Source organism: Phocoena sinus, chromosome 3, assembly GCF_008692025.1.
Source record: "Phocoena sinus isolate mPhoSin1 chromosome 3, mPhoSin1.pri, whole genome shotgun sequence".
Taxonomy (NCBI): Eukaryota; Metazoa; Chordata; class Mammalia; order Artiodactyla; family Phocoenidae; genus Phocoena; species Phocoena sinus.
Window position 1 is genome coordinate 57810591 of NC_045765.1, and position 19898 is coordinate 57830488.

The 19898-nt window shown below is 50.5% G+C and overlaps 1 protein-coding gene across 1 annotated transcript in view; it reads left to right on the plus strand.

The window, feature by feature from the left end:
* SPOCK1 (SPARC (osteonectin), cwcv and kazal like domains proteoglycan 1) overlaps positions 1–19898 on the plus strand; it is a 567180-nt gene that overhangs the window by 454544 nt on the left and 92738 nt on the right. Inside the window, exon 5 of the mRNA XM_032629178.1 lies at positions 18225–18339. Coding sequence (XP_032485069.1) covers positions 18225–18339 — 115 coding nt within the window. The remainder of the gene's footprint in view (positions 1–18224; positions 18340–19898) is intronic.

Consider the following 19898-nt stretch of genomic DNA (forward strand, 5'->3'; position numbering starts at 1 on the left):
AAAGGGAAGAAGTCCAGATGAGGAGTTCCTGTGCTAAACGTCCTGTGAGCATTTTTATCTCGTTTGCCTCAAAGTGAGCACCCTTTGAAGCAGGTACATCGTTGCCTGCAGATGGGAGAACCGGACTTAACTGGAGCGTGGCTGAACTGGGATTAGGGCGAGGGCTGTCTGACTGTGGAGCCCTTGCCCCCAGCCCTGAATGGCACTACCCTGTGGAAACAGGAAGGGAGGGGTTTACGTTGGTGAAACGATCGTGAGATGCAATTTTTCACTCATCAGATAGGCAGATATTTTAAGAACCAAGCATGCTTACCTTGGAGGTTTATGGTGAGGTTCAAATGAGCTCGTGGGTGCAAAGCTCTACTTCCAGCAGTTCCTGTTTTCATGTTTCTGCCATTGTCCTCATCATTGGACATTCACCTTCGTCATGGTTGAGCAGCAATGAAGGGGGCCATTTCTTCTGTATGGGTATGCACCCGGCTTTGTCTTTCTTTGCTCCCATGTGAAAGGTAAGGTTCTTCCTCCCCAGTGTAGACAGCAAAGGTGCTCTTAGTGTTCGCTCAGACCCTGACCTCTCTCTCTAGGACCACCTCTCCCTGCCCTGTCTGTCAGCAGCCCCCTCCCTCCTTCTGGGGTGGGAAAGCCGGGAGGGGAAGCAGTTTGACACCCGTTACAGATGGCGAGTGGGATCGTCTTGCTGGAGCTGAGCTTCTGCTTGGGGAAATATCACTTTCCTGCTCTTGCCTCCCAAATGCCTCAGAGCTGTGGTTTGTCACGGCCCTAAATTTAAATCTTGTTTTTTCCTTTTTAGTAACTTCTGGGTTCTTTCTGACAGCTACCATTAGGTCCGCTTCACAGGTGCTGTCCTTGGTCGCCTGCCCTGTGGATGTGTAGGGGGCGGGGCTGAGGGTCACATGGGGGCAGTTCTGGATGGTCTCGGGGGTGCTACTTAGGGAACCCTCCAATGTGTGACCTCCTTTTGTGGTTTGTCACTTTGGATGCCGAAGGTCCCTTCTGTTAGAATCACATATTTGATTGTCTTCTAGACACAAGGAAATTTGATTTTTCTTAGTACCAGTTTTACTGCTTTGTTCTGATTAGAATGATCAGAAATGCAGAATATTTGTGTGACTGTGGACAGTTATGGGCTTTGTCTAAATCCCCTGCCTTCTGCAGATGGTGGGTCCCTAAATGGGCTCTTTGCTTCCTTAGCGGGATATGAATACGAGGAACCAGTGGATTGGGGGCTGGCCTGGAGAGCTGAAGCGGAGACTGGGTCCGTGGCAGCTGAAAACGAACTTCTGGAGGAGACTGAAGAATCTAATAGAGATTTTCTCTTGCTTGAGGTTTAGGGACCCGCGATACAACTTTCTCCTCTGTGGCCCTACGGAGTCTGGAGCAGAATGTTCGTTTGCACTAGTGCTTCTTACAGAGGACTTACTGTGGGGGAATTGGAGTGGCAAGTCCCCCTCTAACAGTGGCTTCTCCATTGTCCCCCTGCACTGCTCCTGCTCCAGCTGCTTTCAGCCCTCAGGTATTTTCCGTGCTCCTGCCACATCCGGGCACCGAGAGGGTTGCTCAGGCCACTGAGCCCAACAAACTTTAGTTGAAAGAATGGAGAAGGGCAGCCCACTGAGGCATGTATGATTATTACCCCCATTTTACGTATTAGGAAAATAAGCCACAAGAGGGTTAATTGATTTTCCCATAGCTCTAGAGCCAGAGAGGATTGGAACCCAGAGTGGTTCATTCTAGAGCTCCTGCTTTAACCAGCCAGCTGTTCTGGGAAGTCAGCAGCGCGGTTCCTGAGGGTTTGAGTGGCTGATAGATGGGCTTCCTGTGAGCCTCGCAAGTAGCATCATCTTAACGCAGCAGAGGGAAGGAGATGATGGATGAGCTTAATTATCTGTGACAATGACATGATGACGGTGCCGCAAGGGGAGTGCCCCTTATTGTTTGGCGGTGCAGAATTCCTCGAAATGGGAGGGAGCCTACTACAACGGGAGCTGTCCCAATTTGTTTCGCGGGGGTCCCCCCTGGAGCTCGGTGTTACAGTGTTTGAAAAATCCCTCGGCTGTATGACACACAAATTATACTAGATGGACAGCAGCTAGCTTCCTGGAGGTCACAGTTGGCCTTCGTTAATGCATTTTGGCCTGATTAACACAGGTTCTGTATTGACATCAAAATATGCAAGTAGAAACTTGGTAGTGGTGGGAGAAGACTAGGGTGAACTTTCTAACTTTGCAGTCAGGGGAAGGAAAGGCTTGTGTGAAGCCTGGAGCTGAGGACTGAGTGTGTGATGAGTTCCCAGATCTTTGAAGCTGCACCGCTTTGCTCAGACCTCTGTAGACTTGAGGCCCAGCCCAGACTCCAGGCGCTTCTTGGCCCCATTCCGCACCCAAGAACACACAGCCGGGGGTGGGGGGATCTAAGGCTGATTGCCCCTCAAAAGCTGTACCAGCTGCTTCTCCCGCGCGCCGTTCCCTCAGCACCTGGATAACTGTCATGCATCCCCATCTAAACTCACCATACCCTGCTATCTTCACGAGGACTTGCAATGGCTTCTTGCTTCCAAGCCCGCCTCCTTATAGCTGGGTCCCTATTCCTGCCCCTCCTGCCTGGATCCGTGTCAGTTGCTCACCCCTTGGATCTACCTACATGACCGTCCCCCCTGCCTGGTTGGGTCCTGGCATCTCATCACAAGACTGTGCGTTTTGTAAGTGCCAGGCATATCTCTGCTCCCTTTGTCCCCAGGGCTGACCTTCTACTTTCAGATCTGCCCCTCTTTGTATAGCCCAAGGAATTAGGCAGGTACCTACATTTCAGTATCAGATGCCTACACCTCACCTACCCTTGTAAGTTTGCCTGTGTCGTCATGGCCATCTCAGGGTCTACAGCCTCAAGGAAAAGTACAAAAGGAGAGGGCATCTAAGTCCCATGACTGATGGGACTTAGACATTTGTGGCCATGGGATGAGCAGTAGGAATCATCAGCTCGTGCTTGCCTCACAGGGCAGGATGGGGGCAAGGGTCACCTCATGGAGGCTCCTGGTCTGACTGGATCCCCTTTTCTCAGGTTTTGGAGAAATGAGATGAGACTTGTTGGGGGAAAACTGTGTAATCAAAAGAAAGGGAAAATGACAGACTTTGTCCAGCCCTCACCAGTTTCAGAGAATGCACTCTTGCAAGGTTGTTTTATTACTTAAATGTATTTCTCACAGAGGTGATACTGAGCAAAGAAAATCCTCTTGGAGTTACACGGAACGAAAAAGTTCAGCACTGCAGGACCTTTCATCTCTAAGCAGTAAAATCAGGCAGTAATTCAGAGTTTAAGTTACTGTTTCATTTTTAAAATATCGCCTTAATCTTTTGCACTTGGTCAAAGTCTGCTTTGGCATTTTTGGTCACCTTTATCTATAGCTTTATTTCGTTGGCTCTTATGAACATATGCAGGTTTTATTCAGAAAGGCATTTGGGGTTTATTTTCTCCAGCAAGCAAAGGGGGAGGGAGGAAGAAATCGGGCTAAAGAGGAGACGTAAAGTGAGGCTGCATGGCTGGTGATGGTAATCTTATGTGAGGCCACTGTAAGGTGTGAATGGCTTTTTTTGACCTTAGCAAGTGTTAGCTTTGGGAAAGGAGTTGGTGGATATGCTTAGCTGGCATCTGTTTTCTCATTCTTCAGAATGTCAGGGGCAGGTTTCCCTGGGCACAGGGCACAGTGGTTAATAATCCGCCTGCCAATGCAGGGGACACGGGTTCGAGCCCTGGTCCGGGAAGCTCCCACGTGCCGCGGAGCAACTAAGCCCGTGAGCCGCAGCTACTGAGCCTGCGCTCTAGAGCCCGCGAGCCACAACTACTGAGCACGTGTGCCACAACTACTGAAGCCTACGCTCCTAGAGACCGTGCTCTGCAACGAGAGAAGCCACCGCAATGAGAAGCCCACGCGCAGCAATGAATAGTAGCCCCTGCTCGCCGCAACTAGAAGAAAGTTCACACAGCAACAAAGACCCAACACAGCCAAAATAAATAAATTAAAAAAAAAAATGTCAGGGGCTGCTGGGGATGCGACCTGGATGCTTTATCACTCTAGAAATCTGCTGCTTCTCTTTCTCCGTCTGTATTTCTTCTCCCTCATCTGTGAAGTCTCTGTTTCTAAGTGAGGGGAGGGGTTTTTATGAAGAGGCCCTATGAGAAGTCATTGCTTCAGAAACCTGTCTCTACAGTGTGTTCGTGATGACAAAGAAATAAAGACAACGTGTAGCAGGCGCCCTGGGACTGCCCCTCAGAGATGCTCTGGGGCAGGAGGCCACACGTCCTCCTGCTGCGGGGACCAGAGCAGAAAGGTGACTTCACCGTTTTCTGAGCCCCAAACGATTAAGTCCCTACAAAGCCTGCATTCTCAGGAGTTTAGAACAGGAGAAAATTAGTTTGAAGCCACAGAAGAGGTCTTCGCTGGGCTGCTTGGCAGAGGCTGTGGATCTGATACACACTTCTCACTCTGACCTTCCTTCTCATGGGTGACATGGTCCTCCCAGTCTTTTGCTGACTGCGAAGTGCTCTCTCCGCTGTAGCCACTTCAGATGTCTGTGGTTTTCTTCCCTCACTTTTCTGAGAAACTCATTTCTTCTTTGGTACTAAAGGTCTGGTGGGGCTTGTGGGAGGCGGAGGAGGTGCTTGTTATCTGTTGTCATTCATTTCTTCCTTCATTGAACAAATAAGGCTTCCTAGTATGTACTGGGCACACCTTTAGGTGCCTGAGATGCAGCAGGGAAGATAAGGTCGAAGATCCCTGCCCTCCTGGAGCCCAGGGTCCAGTGGGATCATGACAAGAGCCCTGCAGACATACTTTGGAGGGACACCACCTGTTTGCCTTTTCAGATGCAGAACATTGTAACCCTGAAGATGTGCTGCCTTGGTACCGTTCACAAGAGAGTGCCTCCCAGATGTGTGACTGAGAGTGGTTCCTGCAGGCACCACGGGTGGGCTGACGAGATGGACCGTAGTGAGCTCAGCATTGAACTTGGTAAACGCCTAGACATGAGACCATGTAATTAAACTCTTAAGAACACAGTCTTTAGAGTCAGATGGCCTGGGCTTGAATTCTGGCTCTGCAGCTTTGAGCTGGCTTTCCCTGGGCAAACAATATTTCTGAGCCTATATGGCTATTATAATAGTTCTTACCTCGTAGGCGCTGGGGCGAAAATGAAAGAAGGAAGTGTAGGTAAAGCTTGTAGCCTAATGCCTGGGGTTCCGTGACTAACTGCAGTGAACATTATATATATTATTAAGACTTTATAACCCCTTTCTACCAGCGTTGTGGAGGATACAAATATACTTTGTGTTCGTAGCTTTACTCTGAAGGATGCTCAGGTGTATTACAGAAAAGCCTTGCTGTCCAGCAGCTAAATGATAAATGGGGAGAACTCATTAGGGAGACAGAGGCCAGAAGAGGAGCAGGCCGGGGGCCTGGAGGTTGGGTCATGGAGGCTGGAAATGTGCCTGGAGCAGGGTTTCTGCTGGAGCAGGAGAGGCCCGGATGTGTTTGGGGAGCTCTAGTCTGAGCGGGGAGGCTGGGAAGCCAAAGGTGAAGGCGTTCAGGTGAGAGGAACGTCCGAGTGACGCAAGGACTGGGGAGTGGGGTGGAGAACAGATGTTGAAGGAATGGGGCACTGTTGCTGGAGAAGCAACATCAGGACCAGAGGTGACGGGCCTCAGAAAGAAGGGCTTGAGTTTAACCCGGGCCTGTGGGGAAAATGTCAGCATTTGGGGGTCTTCGGTCTGAGTCCCCAGTTAGCAGGGAGAATCACACTGGGTAGTAGAGAGGACTGTCCAAGCTTTGCATCTGGTAGACTCTGAGAGCCCGGATGTCATTCACGGGGCCAAGGAGCATCAAGGCCTGGAGTTGTGCGGTGAGAGATGACATCGTTTGGGCAGCTTGACCGGACACGATGACCCAGAGCCATGTGGAATCGCTCAGCGGGCAGTGAGGTGGGTGGGACCACCATCCATCCCTTCATCTGTCCAAGCAGCTATTTGTCCATCCACTGTTAATTTAGCACCTACTATTTCTTAGATGCTCTGCTGGGCACTGGGGCTAAACAAGTGCATGAAAACCTCCAGTTTATGGAGCTCATGAGAGAAACCGGCAAGAAAGCAGTCATGGCAGTAGAGGGCCGGGCCGGCGTTGGGGTTGAGGCGGGCACAGGGGCTGGGAGCCTTTGGGGGCACCTGCTACAGGCTTTGTGGGGGGCTGTGGACAGAGCAAGGTGTTGAGAAGGAGGGGCCCTTTCCTGCTGGGCTCAAATCTTTATTTCCATCTGAGGATGACAGGGAACAAGGAATGGGTGTGCACGGGTGGGGCATCACAAACATATTTGCATTTGACAGAACTCACTCAGGTGTGGAGAAGCCCTTGGAGGCGGGGAGGGGTGAAGGCAGGGCTGGGAGGACCTGAGGAACGGGAGAGCTGCCCGAGCTGCCCGCGCAGGGGATCCCTGAGCTGTCCTTTGCACTCTCCTGACAGCTGCGGGAGGAGGATTCCTTTTGTTTAGTGATAGGGAGGGGAGGCTTGGACAGGTTACTGCACAGTGCTCTGGTTCTCGGTTCTGCCTCTAGTAAGCAGTCAGAGCCCCGAGTGTCAGGTTTCCTTCTGGTTAACCCTGAGAGCTGCAGGCGGGGCAGGGGGCAGGGGGCAGAAGCCTGTGGCCTTCTGTCATCACAGCTGCAGAGGTGAGAGTTTCGGAGAAATCAGGTGCCACCTGGACTCGACTTGCCTGCCGCCTCCTGTGAGTCCTGTGTGGGAGACTCTGCCCCAGAGGTGTCAGGGCCCCTCGAGTGGGAATGGTGGCTGAGAATAGGCAGGGCCTCCAAGGAAGCCGGGACAGAGGGAGAGACAGGCATCCCAAGGGCATTTCTAGCAGTGGAAACATTTTATTTTAAGCAGGTGCCAGCACCTCGGAACGCCCTCTTCCTTTCTCCTGGAGCTGCCTGAGCCCGCCTGAGACGCCTGAACGGGCCCCTGCTCTCGCCCGCCCCTCGCACCTCCCAGAATGTTTCTGCTTCTCCTACGCTTGCAGCATTGCCCCCATCCTCTTCCTTGTATTTCTCCTCAGTGTGCTTCCCGCGTCTCCTTCTGCCGTGCCTTCTCCACTGTCGTCTTTTCTTCCTCTCCCCTTTCATTCTGATTTGTGTCATCTCCTTCCTGACCTGTGTTTCTCCTCATCTGTAAGATGGGAATGGTGGTCCCTGACCTCCTAGGGTTCCTGGGAAGATGACTAGTTCACTATTTCAGCAAGCCCTTTCCACCCGCTTTCCAAGTGTCGGGCTCTGTCTGGCCCTGGGGGGTGTGAGTACAAGCAGCATCCATTTCTTACTCTCAAGGAGCTTCCCGCCAGGTGGGAGTCAAGTTCAGAGGCCTAAGTGCTTGCTTAAGGCCCCAGCTGGGCCACTCTGGACTGCCAGCCTCTGAAAGCGCTTTGCTGGGGAGAGGCCCTGTGTGCTCCGACAGTTACTCTGTTAGCCTGGAATAGCTTCAGGCCCTTACTCCTCCAGGGGAGGTAAGTCTGGGTGCTTTCAGCTTCCGGAACGCAGAGGAAAGGTGGCCACGTCATCTTGTCCAGTTCTGTTGGCTAACCAGCTTGACTTCTGTGAGCTCTCTTAGCTAATTACAATAATTCAAAGTGACTTTGAATAACGTCACTATCAGTAGCGCAGCTGACAAGCAAGGGTTCCGTTTGGCATGGTTTAGGGAGATGTGGCCAGCAGTTCATTTCCCCACTAGAGCTCAGCGTCGTGGCAGCCTCCTTCCTGCATCTCCCCAGCTCTGGATCATTCCCCTCCTCTTGACCTCTCCCTCTTCATCCAGCCCTCCTGGGATACCTGGCAAGGCTTGGCCAGACCCCTGGCAGTGGAGGAGTCTGTGAGGCACCACACAGCAGTGGACTAGGGGGAGGTGGAATGATCTGGATTCAAAGTGAAGCTGCCATCAACAGCTTTGTGACCTTGAGGCCATCGTTTGCTTTCTCAAGCTTGCAGTGTTTTCGTCTATAAAACCAACACCAGCTCTCACCCAGTGTTATGTGGGGTGCATCACATAAATCAACAGGTCCGTCGTAAGTACTTGCTGTGTGCTGGGGCTGAGACGCAGGGGCACATTTCCTTCAGGACGCAGCCCTATGGACAGGTAGCCGAGGTGCCTGCGGTCAGGGCAGCAAGGAGAACAGCACTGGGCACTCAGGCAGGAGCCCACGGAGGCCTGCCTGGAGGGAGCGTGGAGCCCGGCAAGCAAGAGGGAAGGTCTGAGTCTCTGCTCTCATGCTTAGGTGTTGGGAGTGGCATGCCTCTTCTTTTTTTATTAAACTGGTTTCATTTCTACTTGGAGCCCCTTTCCTACAGGGCTGGGGGGAAGCCTGACCTTAGTCGTTTTATGAGTTTTGTCTCCTTCCTGGATCCTGTCAAGGGTCTGAGCTCTTACTCAGAGTCAGACGCTAGGCTGGGGTGGAGGTGCTGCTCTGCCCGTCACCTCTACACAGAGACCCTTGCTTTTCTTCCCTCATTCCTTTATGCAGCTTATTTTCATTGAGCACCTACTATGTGCCAGGTGCTGTTCCAGGAGCTTTGGACATAACAATGAACAAATCAAAGACCCCTGTCCTCATGGAACTCACATTCTAGCAAGACAAACAGAAAGCAGCAAATGAGTAATTTAAGCAGTGTATTTACAAGATGATAGATCTCATATTTTAAAAAGGCAAAGTAGAACAATGTTAGGGGATCAGAATGCCAGGTTGTCATTTTAAAAGGGTACTGAGAGAAGGCTTCAGTGAGAGGGTGACATTTGAGCAAAGGCCTCAAGAAGATGAGGGGATGCAGGGAGGGGCCCTTAACCGTCCCTGTCTCCAGGGCCCCTATGGGTCTGGGGCTCCCTGCTGCTTCCGGGCCATGCTTGGCCAGGCTGTGTGTGGTCCCATCTCTTTTGGTGCGTACCTGGCGGTCCTTCCTCCCAGGTATCTCCCACGAAGCCGACAGGAAGCAGGGCCTGGGAGCTCCAACTCCTTCCTCATCTGCACTGTCTTCCCCAAATCCCAGATAGAGGAAAAATCCCAAAGAAATTTGACATTTTTAAATAGTATCTAGCCGTAAGAGGATCCCACGCAGAGCAGACATCAGGAGAATGACTCAGAGGGGAGAAGCAGTGGAGGTGAGGCCGTGAAGCCCCAGAGGTGTGATGTCTGGGACCAAAAAGCATGGACCAGGGGCAGGGAGTAGTGGAGATGAGGCTGAGGGCGTGTGAGGTGGGACTGACACAGGTGACACCTGCGGGGGGCACTCGCCTCACCAGGGTCTGGTGAGGGAGGTGGGATGCAGCCCCTGGAGGGCTCCCCAAGTCAAAGGCTGTAGGAGTTGGCTGCCTTTAAGGAGAGGGTATCTTTTTCTCAGGCCTTTGGGGAGAGGACATCTTTTTCTCAGGCCCCCTCAGGGTATCTTGTCCCTTTGGCGTTTCGGTGCAGGACCTTCCACTGGCTTTGTTATGCGAGTTAAAGGAGCTTTATTCAGCCTTGCCCCTTAAAACAGACCTGGGACATTCTTTACAGGAATCCTCATTTGCTCAAAAGGGTTTGCTAACTCGTTGACAAGATGAGCCAGGTCGGGAGCAGGTGAGGAAAGCTACGTAAGAGAATGACCTCCCACGAGATGCATGACTTCTTCCAGCCTCAGTTTCCCCATCTGCAACATGAAAGAGAGTCTTTGCAAGACCTCAGATGCTGCAATTCATGGTGCCTGTGTCGAGTCTTCTCACTGTACTGGTGCCTGTGTACATCAGTGAAGAGAATGTGTGCTTTAGGAAAACCTCAATCCATCCTTGGTCTCACCAATCCCTGTTGAAGGCCGGCTCTTTGCAGTCCCAGGCAGGTCCTGTAGGCGGCGGTGCAGGATCCTCTCTGCCCCGCCCCACCCAACCCCCGCCCAGAGCTCGCCCCCTAGTGAGCAGGCGAAGGAGAAAAACTCAGCGCAGTACTGAGGGAGGGAGCAGTTCAGGGGAGGAGATAGGAGTGGTTTCTGCGAAGAATTCTAGCACCGCCGGACAAAGCAACGTTTACTTTCCCCTAGCGATTGGTTTAATAATTATGAAACATATGGAAGAGTTTAAAGAATGTTGGGATGAATACTGTATACCCATTGCCAAGGTTTGACAGTTATTAACATTTTGCCCCATTTCCTCTTTCTGTACACATGTGTAATTTTCCCTTGACCATTTAGAAGTAATTTGTAGACTTCGTGACATCTCACCCCCTAAGAAAAGTAACAGGCATTTTCCTATACGAGCCCCTTAGTAAGTATTATTACACCTACGAGAGCAATAATTCAGCATCACCTAACATATAATCCGTATGACAATCACATTTTCCCAGAATGCCTTTTATAGCTTTGTATAATTATTATTTTTATTCAAGAACCAATCAAGTCTCACTCATTGCTTTTGTTCCAACTGTTTAATTTCTTCTAGAACAAGGACCTACTCACTTCAGGGCTTTTTTGTTTGTTTTATTTTTTGAGCGTTTAGGCAGTCGTCTTATAAGATAGCCTCGATTTTGGATTTGGTTTGTCATGAATAGATCCACGTTAAGGAGTTTGGGCACTGGAACTTCAAAGGCACCGTCATTACTTCCTTTTGAGGCACATCAGGAGGGACATGCCAGGTGGACCCACTGCTGGTGGCACTAAATCGGCCCCTTTGTCCCTTTGTTAAGAGGTGACTGCCAAATGTTTATTGAAAAATGTACATTTCCTCTTTTAATTAGGTATTCTATGGGGTGACACTTGGAGACTGTGTGAATGTCCTATTCCCCAGTGACTTTCACCCAATATTTTTAGTAAACATCAAATGATTCCTTCCTGACTCAGTTATTACGTTGTGTGTGGGGGGGTAGCAAAATAATAATTTCCTAATTCCAGTATTCCTTCTAAATTTATTTAGCTGGCATTCTTCTGTAAAGAAGAGCTTTTCTTTCACATTTTTAGCAACTTGGTTTTAAAGTTTAAGGTTCTAGCTTCTTTGGAACTCTTAATTCAGAAAAGGAAAGTGTGTGTGAGAGAGAGAATGTGAGAAGGAGTGTGTGTGCATGTATGGGAGAGGGAGACAGAGACAGAATGAGATCTAAAGGCTGAGCCCCGACACACACAAGCCTTCTTGAGAAGGCCCACTATCAGCCCAGTTGAGCTGGTCCCTTCCACTCTCCTCCCTGCTCACTCCTCTCCAGCTTCACTGGCTTCCTGGCTATTTCTCAAGTGCAGTCAGCATCCTCCACCTCAGGGCCTTTGCACTTCCCTTTGCCTGGAACCCCCTTCTCCCGATAGTTGATAGTCGTATGGCTCACTTTATTCTGTTCCCTGCCCAGACGTCATCTGGTCAGAAGATTTCCTGGTCACCCATATAATGTACCAGCCCCTCCCCATTACTCTCTGTCTCTTACTGTCCATGGTGTATCCTCCACAGCCCTCATCAGCACCTGCCCCATACACTTCATGAGAACAGGCCCCTTGTCCCATTGGTTTCGAGCCTAGAATGGACCCTGGCTTACCATAGGCCCATAAATATTTGTTGAATGCAAGAAGGAACACACACATGCATGCATGTTTGGTAAAGCTCTGAATGAGACCAGAGCCCCTTCCCTTGTTTCTCCTCACTGCTCCCTCCAGATGACCGCAGAGACCCTCCAGCCCTGGGTAGACAGGACAGCTGTTCCTCAGCCCCAGGATAACGTGTGCCGTCAGCAACCGCTAGCTTGGTGCCCAGTTGTGAAAGCCTGCAGAGTCGGGAAATTAGCTGCCCCCCGCTGCCTCCACCTTCCTTGACATGATTTTTGGGGAATAAAAACAAATCAGAATTCATCAACTGTGAACAAAATTGTCAACTGTGAACTGTCAACAGTCTGGTTTAAAAATAGACGAGAGGTTGATGAAATACAGCGGAGAAAGCAATTTAAATAAAATGTTAAAAATAATACCCAAAGCGGGCGAGGCAACAGGAAAAGTGCGGTGCGGTGGAGAAGGTGAGCAGCGGAGACCTGCGTGAGCACTGACCCAGAGAGAGGTTATTAGCTTTGCTTTACAAATCACAGAGGAGAGAGATTTACTGGCCATTCGCGGGAAAACATTCACTCATTCCAACGTGTTGGCGTGTTATGCGAAATGGAAGGGGAGATTGGTTGGAAAATCTGCTGGTCGATTATTTTTAAGTAGGTCAACATTTTGAATATTTCTGCCAATTTGTGAAATCTCTGGCTCTTCTTCTGTCTCCTCTGCTTCTGTGATGATTGGGGAAGGCATTTCTGTCCCAGGAGGTCAAGGGGTCTAGAAGCTTCAGCGGCTTGTATTTATTTTTATATTTGTGTTTATATGAATATGGGTTCCAGTACTGTATGTAAAGTCCTTAACTTATTTCCCACTTCTTCAACTCTCCTCCTTTCAATAGTTCTGGCTAATTATTTATTTAACTGCTTTATCATAAAATCAATATAAAGCCTTGAGTTTTTCATATTTCCTCTCTTCTGGGCATGAGTCTCAGCCCATACGTTGGCCAAGTTCTTCATGTCCAGCTGCCCCATATCCTGAGGCTGCCGTTTCATGTTATCTTCTTTCTTTTTAGGAGGATTGAGCCATCTTGGCACAAGATCTGTGCTTTATGAACCTAAGACAAGGTGATCCATCCCTTAGAGACTCTCTTTTTAAAAATAGAAGGTGTATTAGTTTGCTAGGGCTGCTGTAACAAAGTACCATGAGTTGGGTGGTTTAAGCAGCAGAGGTTTATCATCTCACAGTCCCAAATGAAGTCCGAAATGAAGGTGTGGGCAAGGTTGGTTCCTTCTGGGACTGCCAGGGAGAAGCTGTCTCTTGCTTCTTCCAGCTTCTGGCAGCCTCAGACATTTCTCGTGGATGGTCCTCTTCCCCCCATGACTCTTCACGTCATCTTCCCTCTGTGTGTGTCTGTCTCGGTGTCCAAATTTCCCCTTCTTATAAGCATGCCAGTCATATTGGATTTGAGGCCTCTCTGATGACTTCATTTTAACCTGATTATCTCTGTCAAGACCCTATTTCTAGATAAGCCACACTCTGAGATACTGAGGGTTAGGGCTCCAACATGAGGGATGTAATTCAACCCATGGCACGAGGTGTAAATCTTTCCCTCCCAGAGGGTGAGCAGGTGGGCAGGACAGTAGTGATTCATCTCTTTTTAGACCAGCTTCCAGTGTTGGCCAGGGCTAGAAGGGTTCTCCCCCATGGGCCACGGTGACCTTCTGGTGGTAACTCTACCTTTATTGAGCTGTGACTCTTTCTGCTTGTGATGGACAAGCTCCAGGGAGCACCTCTGCCTTTGGCTCTTTGTGAACTTTGTAGATTGAATGGCTCTCCACTCCAAACCCATATACTTTGTTTGTACCTGTTTGTTCCTCATCTATCCCCCAACCCCAGTTTTTTTCCTAAAATGAGGAGTTATGGGTGTCACTTCCCAAGAATGTCATTTTTCAGTTTGTTTTTAGAGTCCACCTCCAGGCTACAGACTCTTTAAGAGGTAGGCTCACAGGCCACCCTGTTTAACTTGGAGCTCTGCAGACCCTGTTCTGACGCAGGGCGACAAGCCCAGGTGGGGCAGGGCAGGGTGGGGTGCCAGCTACCTGGAACCTCAGGACCTGCAGGGCACACGTGGAGGAAGCAGACACATGCTTTCTGAGCAAGTCCTAAATGCCAAGAAATCACCATCCATAATTTTGCCAGTTTTCAACTCCTGTTTTGAGAACACTGTGAGGGTGAAGGTGTGGGAGTTCTGAAGGCTTGTCATTTGGTCCTGAGGTAGGGCGGGAGCTAGTGATGTTCCTGTGGTGTTGGGGGACACTTATTTCTCCCTCCCCATATCTCCCTGGGAGGACCCTTTCACTCCCTTGCTCTGTGCTCCCTGCTGCCCCGTTCCCAGGAAAGCTGCCTATGTCCTGTTGGGCGGGAGCCCGGCATCTCTTAGATCAGGTTCATGGTCACAGCCAGGAGCAGCATCCCTGCGTTGGCCAGGTAACGTGGGCGCCTCTTTTTCTCTTGGCTCCCATTCTCTTGGCGGGTCTGTACTCAAGGGGTAGCATACCTGCCTTATGTTTCCAAAATCTCTGTGTGCACAGACCCGGGCACACTCCTGCCAGGTCCACCCAGGTCTGTGTGTTGTCTCTGCCTGTGATTGGTGGTAAGTGGACCAGGGCTTTCCTAGGCCTCCATTCCCCGCAGGTTGGGAGAGGCAGTTGGAGGTGTGAAGGTCCGAGGCACGCTGTACAGCCCGGTCTAATGGGAAGCCCTGGACTGTGAGGGTTTTGTGTCCCGTACTGTGAGGGTTTTGTGTCCTCTCTGGATAAAGCTGGTGCAGTGACCACGTTTTGGCTTCTATATCTGTTCTTGCCCAGCAAGGACCTGGGGAAGAGGGGATGGGGTAAGAGACTGGTAGGTAACTCCACCGGTGTGGCTTGGAGAAGAGCTGTAGGAAGGGAACATGTGTGAGATGCCTGGGTTGTAGGCCCTTAGATGCCTCTGCCCAGAGATATTCAGGGTCCGCCACCCTTCCCAGGGGCGTCCCCACACACGTGCTCTCACTCCTCCTAACCAGCTTCCTCGGGAGATGTGGTGATAATTGGTCCTTACCTGGATAGAGGCCTATAAACTGTGTTTTATGTTTGATCGTAAAGTACTTGACACGTAAACATATATGTGTTATTCCTATGTTGCCAAAGCTACTAACAAAACAAAAGCCTCAGAATCTAACACCCAACTTATGAAATAAACCTTTCCCAATTTTCACCATGCCTCTGTGGGCCCCTGTATGACGCCATCCCCTGCCTCCTCTCTGGAGGTGACCTCTATCTTGATGGTGTCTGTCAACGCCCCACCCCTGCCCCCGGCTTCTTTAAGGTAGCTTTTACCACATATGTGTTTATCTCTAAATAGCACATTTTGAGCTTTATAAAAAAATGAAATTATAGCCTTTTGAGCTTCATGTAAATGCCACATATTGTTCTGGAAGATAAAAGGCAGATCTGTGTCCTTGAAACATGCATTTTCACCACTGCAGCTAAATATTGTTTTCTCTGGTGGCCCCTTCCTGGAGTCGGGAAGAGGCCTGGCTGCCGCCACAGACTGAGACAGCGACTGTGCAGGAGAGGGGTGCCGGGGCCAGCCACGGAAGCTGTGTTACTAGAATCACAGTGCACAGGAGTCCCTAGGCCAGGCGAGGCCACCCGAGAGGCGGTTGTTCTGGGTACCTGGGAAGCAGATGGGCTGGATTCCGACTCCAGTGGTAGACTCGGGTGAGCAGGGAGGCTGAAAGGCAGAGCGTTAAATGTGGAGCTCAGAGACAGGACCAGGGAGCGCTGTGAGTCAAGGATGGTCCACGACGAGCATCTCACATGTTGAGCTCTGGCACCTACGCTCCTTGCGCAGGCAGACTGGTGGCTCCTGGTGGCCTGAACAGAGGTTCAGAGCTGCAGAGTGAACAGGGACCCCATCCTCCTGCCTTTATCGTTCAGCAGCTATTGACTGCATACCGACTGTGTGCCAGGGCTATATGTGTATCATATCATGCCAGGGATAAGACCGCGACTAAGACTTTTCCCTGCCGTTAAGTACTTTAGGGTCTAGTAGGAAGTCACCTTTTGCTAAAAAGTATGCTGTGGTAGCAGGGGATCCCCAGACATCAGTGGCTTGTGACAGCAAGCATTAGTTCCTTGTTCATGTTGCATGCCGGCTGTGGGTTCGCTTCAGCTCTGTTCCGTGTCCTCTGCCATCTGGGTCCCAGGCAGAAGGAGCGGCCCTTATGGGACACGTGCCGTTTCCATAACAGAGGGAAAAAGCAAGAGGGGAAAACCAAGCAGTGGGTTTTCAAATGTGACACAAACCTGGCTTGGATCATTCCTACTCACCATCTGCTGGCCAGAGCGAGTCATGTGGTCAAGACTGCTGTCACCACAGAGGGGACATCAGATCTCACGACACACGGCCCTGAGCAAAGTGTAGATTCCTCTTCCGGGGAGGCCAGAGAACGTTTGGGGAGAGGATTACTGTCTATCACAGACACAAGCAGGCAATTGCAGTCACAGTATGGTAAGGCTTTAGAGCAAGTCTCTGTACTAATTTTGACTTCATACAATAAGTTGACACGTAAAAAACAAAGTGTATTTCCCCCTCTAAGTTAGCTTTAGGGGTTCTGTTGAGAAAATAGTATGAGAATCACTAGCCTGAACCTGCGGATTGTTCCAGAGAGCTAAGCCCAGGGGAGGAGGGGGGGCGGGGCGGGGCCAGTAGCAGTAGTCTCCCCTCCAGCCCTGGGCACGTGCTAGTTGAAAAGAAGCTTCTTACACTGGGGACCCACCTGCCGCCTTCCAGCGTTCTCCTTGGTGCATCTTCTGTCCATTTGGACCATCTGCAGGTATGGTCCATACCTGGGGTCTTTTTTGTGCTGCATCCCTACATACACATATATCCCTCCTCTCCTCATCGTCACATCCCCGTGGTCACACATTTTTTGTTTCCTCACTACGTCCGTCAATCGACGTTTGCGGTCTGGGCCGTGGCTTCCTTTCATACGGCCCCCAGCACGCCTGCCTCCACACTGGGCCACACCAGACACCCAGCAGCGTGCACAAAAGGGAGTTTTGCATCGAGAGGAAGCCAGCTCCCCGTTGGCTCATCTGCCATGCTCTCTCTGCAAGGGTCACAGGCGACTGCGTGGCCGACGGTAGGAATTACACGAGTGACTCCAGCACGTGTAGGTTGAAAGCCCACTCTCCCTATGCTCGGGGTGTAATCAGTGTGGGGACTGAATACCCCGTCGTCTCACAAGGAGCCGGGATTCATCTGCACTCATGTGTTGCTTTGCAAATGCTGGCGGCCTTTTCAAAGGTATGCATTTGTGCTTTCCGAGGGCAAGGACCATATCTCCCCTTTTCTTCCCTTTGAAAGATTCCGCGTGGCACCTGATAATAGCTGCATGCACCGTGGGTGCTCCGTCCCTTCTGCCCGTCTCCCCTTCCTTTGAACCTTCAGCAGATACCAGCGTGGTTCTGGGCCCGTGGGCCTTTGCAGAAGCCTGATTGATTGCACACAGGCCTTGATCTAGAGAATTTTGCAGGTCAAAACGGGAGGGAACTCTCAGACAACTCCGACCCAGGCCAGTAGCCCAGCCGCATAATTAGCCACACGTGGAGTCCAGTGCAGGCCATCTGTTCTCTCAGTCCCTCCACAAGACAGACACAGTGATGGGGACGGTTAAGTGCTTGGCCCTGGAGTCGGTCAGAGGGGGTTTGGAATCCTGGATTGTGCATGTCCTGAGCTTTCACAAGTTATTTAGCCTCTGAGTCTCCATTTCTTATTCCGTAATGTAGTAATAATAAAATGCTGTTAATCGTTGTGGTCTTTTGCATCTGTAAAGAACCTCCTTCTCTCCTGCTTGGGTTCCGAATCAGTTGAGACTTAAGGGTAAAGAACTGGAGACAGCGGCCAAAATATGAAGGGGTTGATAGGACGTTGTATGGCTTTGGGGCTTGTAATTTTGAATCCTAGGATTCAGTGGACGTTTCCACCCAGTCCCAGGCTACTTAGACAACCACAGGCATCCTCTGGGGGGAAAGACTGTGTCAAGCTTGGGTTTTGGATGGTTGAGGCCAAAGCATTCACTCCTCGCTTGCTCCCGGGGAAAGGGCTGGGCCTCACACACCATCCAACCTTACTAAGTAGATTGTTACCCTTCCTCCCCAGGAAGAGGGTGAGCGGGTGAGCAGCTGAGCGTGACCAGGAGGGCTACACTGGCAGAGCCTCCCTAGTGGGGGTAAGGGGACGAGTTGGAGCAGCCTTCAGCCTTTTGTCTTTGTGGACCCTCTGGGACTCCACAGATGTTAAGTTTCATCCTGATACTTGCATAAACAATTACGGTTGAGTTTACCACTTACTAAACTAAGCCTCCCTGTGCAGTGTTTTTAGATGTTATTCTGTGCATTTGGGAAAACACAGAAGGCCATTTCTTAGTTAGCATCCTGTAATTCAGACCTTTAACAGAAATGAACTCCTCTTCTCTCTGTCTTTGCTTCTGTGAGCCTAACTGTGGTTAGAAGGGCACTGGCAGTCTCCTAAGGAAGCTGGGGAGGGGTCTACATGACAGTATTCTTAAGGCTTGTTCTGTCTGTCTTTTGCAGTGCAAGTTGGAGTTCCATGCTTGTTCTACTGGCAAAAGTCTCACCACCCTCTGCGACGGGCCCTGTCCATGTCTCCCGGAGCCCAAGCCACCAAAACACAAGGCAGAGAAGAATGGTGAGTGGGCATCGCAGGACACCCCCTGAACGGGGGGCTGTGTGGTCAGGGCGGCCTGACATGGCCAAGGCCCTCCCTCCCCAGACGCCAGGAACCTGGCCCTAAGCCCTTAACAGAGGCATTCTAGCTCGGCCTGGGGAGACCGTTATGCTCGGTAAGTACCCTAGTCATTTAGGAACGCCAAACTGAACCGCCTTCAGCTGCCATTAAATAGAAAAAGAAGAGCTGAGAGTCTTTGAAAATAATTCTGTTAGACCAAGATATGCACTAGGTTCTTCCAGAGGTCAAATTGGCTATGGTGTAGGAAGGGCAGGGTTTCAGCGTTAAGACCAGACCTGCCCTGGGGTGCGCCTTGGACATCCTTGAACTCTAATCTCTAAATCCTTTGAAAGGCCAGATTTCAAAACATAGAGTGCAGAGATGTCACGATGATGGACAGTATCCCTGTGCAAAAGCAGTTCTCTACTAATATGTGCTGCCTCTGCCTGGCATGCGACACAGAGCCAGGGGGTGGATGGAAGAAGAAGAACTCCCCAGGCCCTGCGGTTTCTCTTCCATGGCCGACAGGGGCGGCAAAGGTCGGGCTTATCAGGATGTTTTCATGATGGGGAAAGTAATGTTGGCCCACTGGTCTCAGCCCCCTACAAGCCTTCCGTAATGAGACCCAAGATAGAAGTTTGCGTTGGCCTTCTGTGGAGCTGGGCTTTCTCAGCTGTAGGGGGCTGTCCCATGGAAAACGTTGGACATCTGTGTGTGAGTGTGTGTGCGTGCGTGCACACGCTTGTCTTCTAAAGCCTGCAGGTATTTGCGATGGAGGAGAATGAATAGGGTGTAAGTGTTTATCCACTTACCTCTTCCTAAGCTGTTTTGTCTTTACCAAGGCACACAGATGGAGATGTTCAAGTGTAAATTTGTTCATGGTGATTGCTGGAATGTTGTGTTAGAAGGCTCTTTGGGAGGTTTAATCCAGGATGTGGAAGGACATTGTAAACTGTAAAGCACTGGGGTCACAAATAATCTCCATAGATTACTCTTGGTTACCAAAAAGCTGATCTCATTGCATTTTGGACTGATCACCTATATAACTCTAGTAAGAAATGTTAACTAGGGACTTCCCTGGTGGCACAGTGATTAAGAATCTGCCTGCCAATGCAGGGGACACGGCGTTGAGCCCTGGCCCGGGAAGATCCCGCATGCTGCAGTGCAGCTAAGCCCGTGCACCACAACTACTGAGCCTGCGTTCTAGAGCCCACGAGCCACAACCACTGAAGCCTGTGCGCCTAGAGCCCGTGCTCTGCAACAAGAGAAGCCACTGCAATGAGAAGCCCATGCACCGCAACGAAGAATAGCCCCCGCTTGCCACAACTAGAGAAAGCCTGTGCACAGCAACAAAGACCCAACACAGCCAAAAAAATAAAAATTAATTAATTAATTTTTTTAAAAAAAGAAATGTTAACTAATCTACACAAGCCTCCTTGTACTTTGGTCAGAAAACCTAAAGCCGTGCCGTGGTGAGCAACTACAAAGCCCACAAAATTAACTTCCGTCTGGAGATTTCT